This window comes from Alosa alosa, chromosome 9 (assembly GCF_017589495.1).
Source record: "Alosa alosa isolate M-15738 ecotype Scorff River chromosome 9, AALO_Geno_1.1, whole genome shotgun sequence".
Classification (NCBI taxonomy): Eukaryota; Metazoa; Chordata; class Actinopteri; order Clupeiformes; family Clupeidae; genus Alosa; species Alosa alosa.
In genome coordinates this window covers 25,408,808-25,421,055 of record NC_063197.1, presented here as the reverse complement: position 1 = coordinate 25,421,055, position 12,248 = coordinate 25,408,808, and the positions used below count along the sequence as shown (strand labels likewise).

Here is a 12,248-nt window from a genome sequence, read left to right as displayed (position 1 = left end):
AGTGGGAAGGAGAGAGAGAGCGAGTCGCCAGCCGAGCCCAAGGGCAGCGGGTCGAGTGAGCTGCACTCGGAGCGGTTGTTGACCAGCGAGCTGGTCTCCGAGCGGCCGCGCGAGCTCATTACTCCGTACGGGAGGCCGCTGCCACTCAGGTCCTCCAGGCCCAGGCCGTAGTCATCAGACATGGCCTGGTCTATGCTGCCCTCGCCGTTCACCTCCCTCCCCAGGCCTTCCTCCTCCTCCTCCAGGTAGGCGAAGCGGCCGGCTTTCTCGTCAAAGCCGAATGAGTAGGCCTCGGCGCCACCTGCATAGAATGACATCTCGGCCGGGTCGTCGTCGATGTACTCCTCGGACACCTGCAGGTGCGTGCCGGCCAGTGGGTAGCGGCCAGGGCTGGACGCGGCCGGCAACGGTTGCCGGCCGCGTAACAGCTCCGCCTCAAAAGCCTCGGGTGTTAAAACGCCCTTCCTCTCACCCACCCCGACGCTGCTCACGCCCCCGACGCCTCTACCTCCTCCCCCACCAGCCCGACCGGACACCCCCCTCCCACCAGCCCACTCCCCGCTATCCTCATTGCCATTTTGGGAGATGTGCTGCAGGGGATAGGAGAGGCTACTCTCTACACACACAAACGAGGGGCCGCAGTCTCCTGCAGTCACCCGGTTACTAGTGGCACCTTGGAAGGCGTAGTGGGACGGGGGCGAGGTGGCGGCCTTGACCGGGTCCTCCTTCGGGGGGCTGGGGGGCCGGGCAGGCTGCTGCTGCTGGAACTGGAGCTGCTGGCCCTGCGCGAAGGCGGACTGGCTGTGGTGCGTCTGCTGCAGCTGAGTCTGGTGGTCCACGCGCAGGGGAGAGCCTCCGCTGGTCGGCAGGGAGTGGAAGGAGACGGTGGCCGAAGCAGGCGAGCCGGGGAGCCGCAGGCTGTCGTTGAAGGACAGGCTCTGCAGGAGGAGAGAGAGAGAGAGAGAGAGAGAGAGAGAGAGAGAGAGAGAGAGAGAGAAAGAGAGAGAGACACACAGAGAGAGAGAGAGAGAGAGAGAGAGAGAGAGAGAGAGAGAGAGAGACAGAGAGAGAGAGAGAGAGAGAGAGAGAGAGAGAGAGAGAGAGAGAGAGAGAGAGAGAGAGAGAGAGAGAGAGAAAGAACAGGATGGGTGGAGGTAAATATGGAGTATGGAGGAGTCATGTTGCCGTCCAGTGGAACAGGTATACATATGGAATGGATGAGATGGTGTTAATGAGAGACGGGAGGAGAAAAACGATATGGGTTTAAAAAAGGTCTCTGAAGTGTTCATCTGAACCCTAAACCTTGAACTAATTTAACTGGATAAACAATGTCTGGTCAGAATAGAGGGAATTCTCTACTAACCTGTTTAGGGAAATCAGCTGCCAGGGAGCGGGCAGACATGCGAATCTTGCTATTCCTCCTGTGAGAGAGAGAGAGGAGAGAGAGAGAGAGAGAGAGAGGAGAGAGGAGAGAGAGAGAGAGAGAGAGAGAGAGAGAGGAGAGAGAGAGGAGAGAGAGGAGAGAGAGAGAGAGAGAGAGAGGAGAGAGAGAGAGAGAGAGAGAGAGAGAGAGAGAGAGGAGAGATCAGGGATTAATGCAAACACAGAGGCACAGGAGACAGTCTGTGGTTCCCCCCCAAAACAACCCCCGCTTGCACCCAAACACACACCACCCCCCCCTACAATCCGCATAAACCCACCTGCCATCACAATCCCAGACTCTTCTCAACCACCCCCACATTGTATCCTGTGTTCCTGTTATCTGATAGGACTGGCTAAACAAATGTAATGCAAATGTCTACCTGTGGCCATGAAACAAAAGCAAAGCCACACACACACGCGCAATCACACACACACACACACACACACACACAAACACACCTCTGAACAAAGTTATTCCCTAATCAGAAATCCCCAACTCCACCCAAAGCTCACAAACCTCTGGTATGGAGTCCTTCGTGCACCGCTGTCTCTCACATACTCCACCAGTTGCTTCTGAGTGCGGCCACTGCTCAGAGACAAAGACAGCATTAGGGCCCTAACAATAGGCCTGTCACAACGTGGAGAATCAGGGCTGGCAGGGTCTGGCCTTTTAACCACAGAGTGACGAGTGACAATGAGATGTAAAGGGGGCCAAATATTTACTGTGCTGATCGTGAGACAAACACACAGAAAGACCACTGCAGACAGATGTCACACACAATGACACACAAACATAACTCCACACACATTCTTCACAGACACACAACCATACAATCCTTGACATACAAAACAAGCACACACACAACCATACAATCCTTGACATACAATACAACACACACACACAACCATACAATCCTTGACATACAATACAACACACACACACATACAATCCTTGACATACAATACAACACACACACACATACAATCCTTGACATACAATACAACACACACACACACACACACAATCCTTGACATACAATACAACACATACACACACACACACACACACACACACACAATCCTTGACATACACACACACAATCCTTGACATACAAATCAACACACACACACACACACACACAATCCTTGACATACACACACACAATCCTTGACATACAAATCAACACACACACACACACACACACACACACACACACACACACACACACAATCCTTGACATACCACACACACACACACACACAATCCTTGACATACCACACACACACATACACACACACGCACACACCTGTATCTGAAGGAGGATCCTCGGCTGAAGAGGATGGCTTTGGCCTTGGGCTGTGGCTGGTCGTATAGGCGGAAGAAGGAGTGGTGCTCCACACAGTTCTTCCAGAAGATCTTACACTGGTCCCTACTGGCCATCAGGAACTCTAGCGTGTCCTGGTGAGGGCCCTGACACAACCAACAAGCCAACATGAGCATTCTGCAGGAACCACTGCATAAACAGCCAATCCCGTGCAATGAAAGCACACGGTGCAGAGTGCAGCAAGTTCAAATAACTGTGACCTCATTTGATTAATTTTAATCCATCTCATCTATTTGCATCTATTTGAATGTTGTAGCAGAAAGACAGACACGCATCAGTTGTCTACAGATCAGGGTAGGTATCAGTTGTCTGTAGAAGATTCCATGTTCAACTTGGCGGACTCACATGTACTTCGGGATGGAGTTTAATGAGGAACCGCTTCCTCTTGAAGCTCAGTTTACGGATCTTTGACCAGTTGAAGGTGTTAATTTTCGTGATGCCCTGAGAAGAATAGGTCAGTAGTTACAAAGGATGTGAGAGAATGTCAGAATAGATTAGATTAGATTAGATTAGATTAGATTCAACTTTATTGTCATTGTGCAGAGTACAAAGCACAAAGACAACGAAATGCAGTTTGCGTCTAACCAGAAGTGCAAAGAAGTGTGATGCGATAGTATAGACAGGTGGTGCATAGACAGGACAACATATATAGTGCAGTGTAGACAGTATACAGTTGGTTTACAGAAGGTGGTTTACAGTAATATAAATTAAATATAAATATGTACAGTGATATTAGCAGTTACCTTATAAGAGCAGAATAAATATGGCTATGTAGTTTGTAGCAATGTATGAACAACATGTACAGATAAGTGCAGTGTAGCAGCAGTAACAGAAAGGATGTGAGAGAATGTGCATGGCTAGATGATACTCTGCCTATGTGTGTGTATGTTGGAGAACACCCCTTCATAAGTTCAAAGGGTGGCACCACAGGCTACCTGTGGTGGCTATGAGTTTGCCCATGTGAGATGAGATCAGGCTGAAGGCGGCTTGACGCCGAAACGCGTTTGTAGTCAAGGGCATGGTGCAATAAAACCTTTATAAGTATAATACACAAGAGAGTGCGTTTTTCCTCCACTTCAAGACTGACATTTTTAACTTGCACCCAAAATATTTTAAGTGTTTGAGTGAGCGCGCCTACATTGCTGAAACTTAGATGAGATCAGGCCTCACCTGGAACACCTGCAGGCCCATGTGGGCTACGGACAGGTTGATCTTGGTGCCCTCGCGGTCGGCCGCTGGATGGAACCGAACGCCGTACATCTCCAGCTTCCTGGCAATCTCCAGCACCTGGAAGTCCGACTCCGCTGGAGTCTGACCACTGCAGGACACAGAAGGGACAAGACACTTGAGTGGACAAAAAAAAAAAAAAAAAAAAAAAAAAAAAAGACACCAAGAGGGAGATAAAGAGTGTGAGAAATGGACACAGAGAGAATGGACAGTCTGATATCGGTGATTTTTTTCCCTCTTCTTAGTTGTTAAGAGCTTATTTGACATGAACGTAGTGCAAAGCAACAGCACTCTAACACATGTGGACATGGTTGTGTAATCACTTTATAGAGGGGGGGAAATGCAGATGAATGACTGCTTTGAAATCTCCATCAAAACTATGAACAAGTTGCAGCTGCACACTAGTACATGAAAAAAACACCACTGTACACTGTAGTTCAACTTCATTCATCTGTTCCTGGAAACGGAAATGAAAAAAAATCTTTTTTTCCAATCAGATTAAAGTTACATTTTAACCCTCTTTGACCCCCCTACTGCGACCCCCTCCTCCCATTCCCCAAACCTCTTCCTTACACGATGGGAACTGTTCAGGCACTGTCTGCAAGCGTGGGGCAATTACAACCAAACACTGTGTGTGTGTGTGTGTGTGTGTGTGTGTGTGTGTGTGTGTGTGTGTGTGTGTGTGTGTGTGTGTGTGTGTGTGTGTGTGTGAGAGAGAGAGAGAGAGAGAGGAGGGTGGCAAGCCACCCAATCATCTAAGTTTGTCACTAAGGCCAAGACTAATGGGCTGGCTAGGAGGCCAGGCTGGCAGGGTTCCAGATCATCAGCGCATTCTAATTTTGCTCATCCTTTAAGCTGTGAAATCTCCTTAGGCCACCCCGCCACCATCACCACCCTCCTTCTCCTCTTTCTTCTTCTTCCTCCTCCTCCTCATCATCGTCCACCCCTCCCGCCCTCGTTGGCCCTCGGTGGCCGCATGGCTAATCAACAGCCCGGAGCTCCAGGGGATTAGAGCCAGAGGCCAGCCGACCCACTGCCCTCCCACGTAACAGTGTGTGTTTGTGTGTGTGTGTGTGTGTTGGGGGCGGTGGAGAGAGAGAGAGAGAGAGAGAGACTGACTCATTGGAAGAGGAGGGGGGTGGAAGATATGTCAGAAAAAAAGAAAGGGGGAAGTAGTAAAACAATCTTGGTTGTAAAGCTATGTCCAAGACCGATAGAGCTGTTATTGGGTTAACTCGCTTATATTCACTACCCGCTAAATTTACCACATGATTTAAGCCTTATGAGAAATGCTGGGGAATTGGATGCTGTCACACTGTGGGCTATGGGGCAGTAATATTAGTCAAATGTGGGTGCAGTTGATTCTTATAGTCATGTCTTTCGTTAGCCGTGTTCCACGCTCCCTCTCCTATTACTTGATTCTTGGGTTTCAGGACCGGAGCACTACAAAGCTCACCAAAACCGCCCACCGAAACGAAGCCCTCCACGAACAACAGCTGCTTGCCATTATACATGCCTAATCCGTGTTTGTGTGTCTTCCAGCCGCGATTGGCCTCCAGAGTTCACGAGGACACTCACACTCACATACATGCTCGCCAGCATAACAATTGCGACTGGTAATAAGTCACAATTAAAGTGTGTGCTGTTGTGGTCACCGTTCCAGAAGAGCACACATTTTTTTTTTTCTAGAAGGTGCACACAACAACAATCCATCACTTTGCCTTGGCGAGGGCGCATGTGAACCTGTAGTGAGCGGAGCATTGGGTGTTGCGTGTGATCCCAGTCCAGTGGCGGGCGGCACAAACACTCTCGAGCCACAGTGGTAAAGAGCGGCACAGAAGGCAACTGCACGCAGCCTTTACAAACACCGCGTTTATGGCCCATCCAGAATGCAGTGGAAAATTCCTACAAACGGTGGCGTTAAATCACGGCACGCTTTGAAAACCCCACACCCTGAAAATGCATACCTCTGAGAGAGAGAGAGAGAGAGAGAGAGAGAGAGAGAGAGAGAGAGAGAGAGAGAGAGAGAGAGAGAGAGAGAGAGAGAGAGAGAGAGAGAGAGAGAGAGAGAGGGAGAGGGGTTGAGTGTGAGGGACCTTGAGGAAGGTTACTGGGGAACACTGGCATGCTTTTGTGCAAGGAACCCACTGGAACTAAAGCAGACTTTCAGAGACCAAGATGTTCGCAACCTTCAGTCCACTTCCTGTACGCAGCGAGAGGCAACAGAGCAGAGAAGAGCAAAACAGAGAAGGGTCGCGGAGCTACCAGCTGGTTAATGGTGACATTGTATGCCTGCCATTCGATGTACTTTGGCCTCAGACCTAAGTTGAAGAAGTCTTACAGGTGTCGCCGGTGCAGCTCCATGATCTTCTCCTGCACACGCTCCTGATAGGGCAGCAGCTTGTTCATCTTCAGGTACTCTCGGTCCGCGACGTCGTCATAGTCGCCAATCTCCGCTGCGGTCGCCAGGAGAGACGGGAAGGGAGTCGGTGGATTGATTTGACAGAGCAAAATGATAAAGTGAATGAGTCAGCACCAGCAGACAGAATTAAAAATAATTGAAAGAGCTATATACAGCAGCTCCTATTCCTTTTAATTTAGTTTGTAATTGTTTAAGAAAACATACCAAAAGTTTATTAACAACATGTCCAAAAGAAGATTTAAGAAAGTCTAAGTCGCTCAATCATTGTGTGTTCTTAAAGAATAGAGTACTCATTTTGAGGGCTTAAAAGGACAAAAATCGCTTCTCGAACAACAGAGGGCCTGTGCGTGTGTGTGCGTGCGTGTGTCTGTTGTGTCTGTGTGTGCAGGAGGTGGATACTTACACTGCACCAGGTGAGAGGCCAGAAGGGCGCCAGTGTTCTCTGTGCAGGTGAGCCTCCCTTCTATCAGATCCCTCTTCATCTGCAGAGAGAACAGGTACCTGTAGGAACACACACACACACACACACACACAGTGTTAACATCAGGTAAACAGCATGTGTGTAAAGCTGGAGCTCACGCCCCATACAGAGCATCATTCCTCAAGTGCAGGGCAACTGGACAGAAAGTCCCGTCACTTGCCTGGTGTACTCCTCCTGTAGCTGGCCAGGGTCTGGGGGAAAGAACTTCACTGAGAGTCTAAAGAGTGTGTTCACGGGCCCTGGAAACAACCACACACACATAAACACAGATGCGAACAAAGAGAACCACTGGCAAGCTTTATCCTCTTCACATGCCATGTTTGGGCAGTTATTTTAGACAAATATATATATATATATATATATATGGCGATGTTAACGCCTTCACTCACTTCTCACTTGCTTGACAACGAGCTTAGTCGGCTCCAGCCATACCTGAAATTCAGATGCATAATCAGATTAGTTCTGCAACAATCTGCTCCAATTAAAGACAAATCCCTGCACTGTTGGCTAGCTCCACACCTCCCCACTCCGGTTTCTCTGATCGATGCCAAATGTTTGAACTGAAAACGGTGATAAAACCAGGGGAGAGCCACAGACGTGAGAGTGATGTGCTTGACTGCTTGTGTGAGTGTGTTTGAGATTGAAATATGCTGGCGTGATGGAAAAATGCTGGCACAGTATGCATGGAATGTGTGTGTGTGTGTGTGTGTATGTGCACACACACATGTGTGTATTTGCGTGTGAGTGAGAAACTACATGCAGTTTATTTGGAGTGTGTTTATAAAGAGTGCACACATCTATGGATTGAAACGCAAAACATACTTGTGTGCTTATGCAAACTCCATGGTGGGCACACACTAGTGCCAGCCACATAAACCTGCGTGCTGCGTGCGTGCGGATAAGAAATTTGTCCATGTCACTGCTGAAAAAGGAGCTTCTACTCTACCCCCACCCCCTATAGAACATCTGGGCCCAATTGAGGGAGGAATGCCCCTTCCATCACCACACCTCCACCCCTCTTCCCTTCATCCCCCACGCTTCTTTTGCAAGCGGGACACGAGGCAACATTCATTCCCCCACCCCCACGTAGAACACCTGACGACCTTTGACCCCTCGGCAGACACTTGCCGCTCCAATTGAGACGCCTGACAGATGCCTTTACTTCTCACGTTGGCCTGATGAAAAAGCAGCCTTCTCGAAACACCATCCTGTGAGGGCAGCAGCTGCACCCGAGACCCCCACCCTTCTCTTCTGGGCATTCCCCTCTCCAGAAGCGCTCCACACTGCACCACATCTGTCAGTTAGTGGGTGGAGGCACCCCCCAAAAAAAAAAAACTGGATGTTGCTTCATGGGGGAAATATGTGAAGGTGAAACTGCTCCACGTCGCCAGTTAAGCTCAGTGCGGAGCAGCAACGCCCAAGTTTTCCATGCCCACTCCCGCTCACGCCAGCCAAAATTCGTGGGCCTTGTTGGCGTGCCTAGCAGAACATAACAGCATAAGGGTCTCTTTAAAACGCCCAAAGGCTCTTCAAGCCCCATTGGATTCCCCTGCAGCCTATACCTCACACCGTTTACTAGCTTTAAGTGCTGCATTTCTGAATCTTTCCAGCAAAAATAAGCCTTTTGGGGGAAATGAGAACTTCTTCTAGTCTTCAATGTAGACCCTCTTTGATCTGAGAGCCTAACCTCTGCCAGTGATCCATCTCATCCAACCATTTCACCTTCTCCCATCATGTTCATTCTAGTTTTAAAAAGGCTTACATTACTGAGCTCTGAGAAGTTTCTCCTCTTTAAACAATGTCAGCTAGATTGTTGAGAAATGTTAATGAAGGAACTGATGTTCTATAAACCTAGGCATGCATGACTCATGAATTTCCATCAGAACAGCTGCAGAGGGATGACTGTACATCATTATGTGTTATGGAGGATTTTACAGAAGAAGGAGAGGAGAGAGAGAAGTGTAGGAGGACCAGACGGTGAAGGCGAGGATAGGTGTGTCTGTCTTACCCAATTCATCTGCATGTTCTGAAACTCCAGGCCAAAGTAATCACTCTCAATGAGATTGCACCGGCGGTAGACTTCAGTCAGGAGGGCCTGTCCATCAGCCTTAGTCTGTATATCTGCAGAGGGGGATATTAGTCCTTGATACCTTGCAAATGCTGAACCATACAGTACCCACAGAGTACAGTTAATAACACAGCCTCTAATGACCCTGATGACACACAATTTGGCAATGAACTTAACATTACATCATACCATGCAGGTGATCACACCTGTTAACAATATCGGCAAGGCTGGTGGGCCAACTTTAATGTACAGACCATATTGTATGCCACCTTAACGGTGGTCTCGGGCTGTGAACAGTGCATAGTATACATTAAAATCTATACTTTGGCTGGAGAGATATTTGCATTACTCATGGTTCAGGCCCCTCAGCCATTAGCAAACAGTCAGTCATGAATGGAAAAACACTGGGGGTTACTGGAGGTAATGAGCATTTGTGGAGAGGGCAGCCTCGTCTGCTGTGAGCTATGAGGGGAGAGAGAGATGGCTGGGGGTAATGGGTGTTGGGGAAACATATCTGTGGTGGCCAGTGAATCATCTACCGTTCCATGTGTGTAGAGATGTGTGCGCACGCACGCGTGCGCGCACCATAAGGGCTTCCACAGCGGCCACAAGTACTTTCCTGCCTAAAGGGTTGGCTGGGACAACCATGTACTTTCCCTGATTTTTGTCTGCTTATTTGTAAGCAATAAGATGTGAAAAAAACTCAATACTTTTTTGCCACCTGTTGGTGACCATACTCTAGGGCCATACACAAGCCTAGGTAAGTATGAGAGTGTGTGTCCGAGTGGGAGTATGTGTGTTTTGTTTGTCTTTAGGCACAAGGGGCTGCCTTTTAAAACCCTCTACCTTCACTGGGCTGCAGGGTTTGGTTTTACTAAACGAAGGACTAATTACTATGTAGCCAGAGCACACTACTCTTGGGGTTTGGAACTCTACCCTGTGACTTCCAGAGAAAATTACACACTGGGCCATCTGTTTGCAATGTGGAATGTATTTTTTCTGCACTAAAAACAGCCCGGCTTGTATTGGCAAGGACAGGCTCCATGTTCCCAAAGTAATGCGTTATTCAACCGAGAGAGTCTGTTCAGCAGCAAACTTTGTATTACATTGATGCCTTTTTATGCAGGAAAATGGAAGACAGAACTATGGGATGAATGACTGAAAGAGTTACAAATGTAACAACCTCTGGCTGAGATCTGAGCTTGCACACAAAACCTCAAGGCCAAAACTAGTCAGAAGAGACTGTCAATAGAATGCATTTGAAATCGTAAGAGGCTGTGAGTGTGTCTGTGTGAAGAAAGAAGAGGGGAGAGTAAAGAGGGCAGTGAGAGAAAAACTAAGACAGACAATGACAGACATTAACACAATAACAGAAAGACTAAACCTGGAGGAGTGAGAGAGAGCTACCTAGGACGGTGAGTGTTTTTGGGGGAGTAGAGGCCCATCCCGGGCTGAGTTGTGTGAATCATTAGCCAGCTGCAGGAATGCTCCAGTGGCTGGGGGTGTAAATAAACTCCAGCAGAGAATCCCTCTCAGGGGAGCCACAGCCATATCCCCCGCACTGCAAACACTCTACGCCACTCCACTCGGCTCGTGCCCACCAAATTACTGCCAGACTGATGAGCCAGGAAATGTGTGTGTGTGTGTGTGTGTGTGTGTGTCTGTGTGTCTGTGTCAAATTATTAACAGAACAGGTTGTTGCATTGAGTCACACTTCTCTACCTCACTTTACTTTCCTCATGGGCCATTCTCTAAAGGTGGAGCACTTGGTGAGAGTAAGACAGAGATAGAGAGTGAGGGTGAGAGAGAGTGAGGGTGAGAGAGAGTGAGGGTGAGAGAGAGTGAGGGTGAGACAGCGTGAGGGTGAGACAGCGTGAGGGTGAGACAGCGTGAGAGAGGGTGAGACAGCGTGAGAGAGGGTGAGACAGAGTGAGGGTGAGACAGAGTGAGGGTGAGAGTAAGACAGAGATAGAGAGTGAGGGTGAGACAGCGTGAGGGTGAGACAGCGTGAGGGTGAGACAGCGTGAGGGTGAGACAGCGTGAGGGTGAGAGTAAGACAGAGATAGAGAGTGAGGGTGAGACAGAGTGAGGGTGAGACAGCGTGAGGGTGAGACAGCGTGAGGGTGAGACAGCGTGAGGGTGAGACAGCGTGAGGGTGAGACAGGTTCTCCCTCTCCCCTTTCCGTGCCCGTTCTCTCCCACAAGATTCCAGTCTCCACTTCATTCTCACCCGCTAGCCGTGTGCTATTCCAGTGAGGAATTTCCTCCCCGCTGCCAAGAGTCGGCAGGTAATTCCCCTCTGCGTGGCTTCGCTGTGGCCTCAGCCACGCCGTGATATCGGTGGCAGCGTTCGCTCCGCTCTGCTTCACAGACAAAACTGGGTGTGGCGTCGAGTCCGAATCATTCCCACGCCAGCGGCGACTCACGACACGTTTTCCTTAAAACACATGTACTTTTCAGAAGTCTCCACCTACTTAAGAAAGTTAATTACGATAAAGACCCTACAGCTGGTTACCTGATAACCTCCATTTCTATTCTATGACTTCATTCTAAAAACACTCCGACGGAGCATCATCATAAGAGACAGCCTGATGGGTCGGCGTGACTCGAACTTAGATCGGACGTTGGCTCAGTTAGCACACTGCCATTTCTCTTGTTTCCATAAGCAGAGACAGCGGTTGGGAGACGTAGTCACAACAGAGACAGCTGGAAATAAGGGCCGCCGGTCATTTTCTATAAACATGTCACTGGAGGCTCGACTCCGCTGACCTCAAACCACCACAACGCTTACCGCGAGGCCCATCGGGCACACACAAGACTTTCTCAGCCCCCGCCCCTCGCACCTCCCCGGTCCTTCCATTCCAGTCCGTCACACCCGAAGATGCCTGGCCCGTGCATGCGTGCAGGTTAGTGGGTCAACCAATCAAGGTCCACCCAGCGGAGCTGGATTACACAGGAACAGATGTTCCTCTGGCAGGCAAGTCTTGCCAGTGTTTACAGTGGAGAGGGCTCCGCCAGGCTATAGGCTTTGAGAGGGATACGGCAGAGGGGAGCGAGGAATGGCCGGGAAGGGGGGAAATAGGAGGATAGAAAAGAGAAAGAAAAGAGGGGGAAAAGAGGGAAAAAAGAGGACAATCGCGGCAAGAGAGAACAAGGGGGGAAGTCAGCCAAGACACTGTGACAGAACAGAGAGAGAGAGAGAGAGAAAGAAAGACCGAGAAAGAGAGAGAAGAAAATATGTTG

General features: G+C 49.2%; 1 protein-coding gene across 6 annotated transcripts in view; it reads right to left on the bottom strand.

Annotated features, from left to right (window-relative positions):
- Positions 1–12,248, bottom strand: part of farp2 (FERM, RhoGEF and pleckstrin domain protein 2) — a 47,192-nt gene that overhangs the window by 22,247 nt on the left and 12,697 nt on the right. For all 6 annotated transcript variants that reach the window (XM_048252776.1, XM_048252770.1, XM_048252773.1 and 3 more), the window contains exons 3-13: positions 8,946–9,050; positions 7,327–7,369; positions 7,098–7,176; positions 6,860–6,957; positions 6,376–6,490; positions 3,978–4,125; positions 3,153–3,248; positions 2,730–2,893; positions 1,940–2,008; positions 1,364–1,421; positions 674–938 (exon numbers count right to left, since the gene is read on the bottom strand). In XM_048252776.1, coding sequence (XP_048108733.1) covers positions 674–938; positions 1,364–1,421; positions 1,940–2,008; positions 2,730–2,893; positions 3,153–3,248; positions 3,978–4,125; positions 6,376–6,490; positions 6,860–6,957; positions 7,098–7,176; positions 7,327–7,369; positions 8,946–9,050 — 1,240 coding nt within the window. The remainder of the gene's footprint in view (positions 1–673; positions 939–1,363; positions 1,422–1,939; positions 2,009–2,729; positions 2,894–3,152; positions 3,249–3,977; positions 4,126–6,375; positions 6,491–6,859; positions 6,958–7,097; positions 7,177–7,326; positions 7,370–8,945; positions 9,051–12,248) is intronic.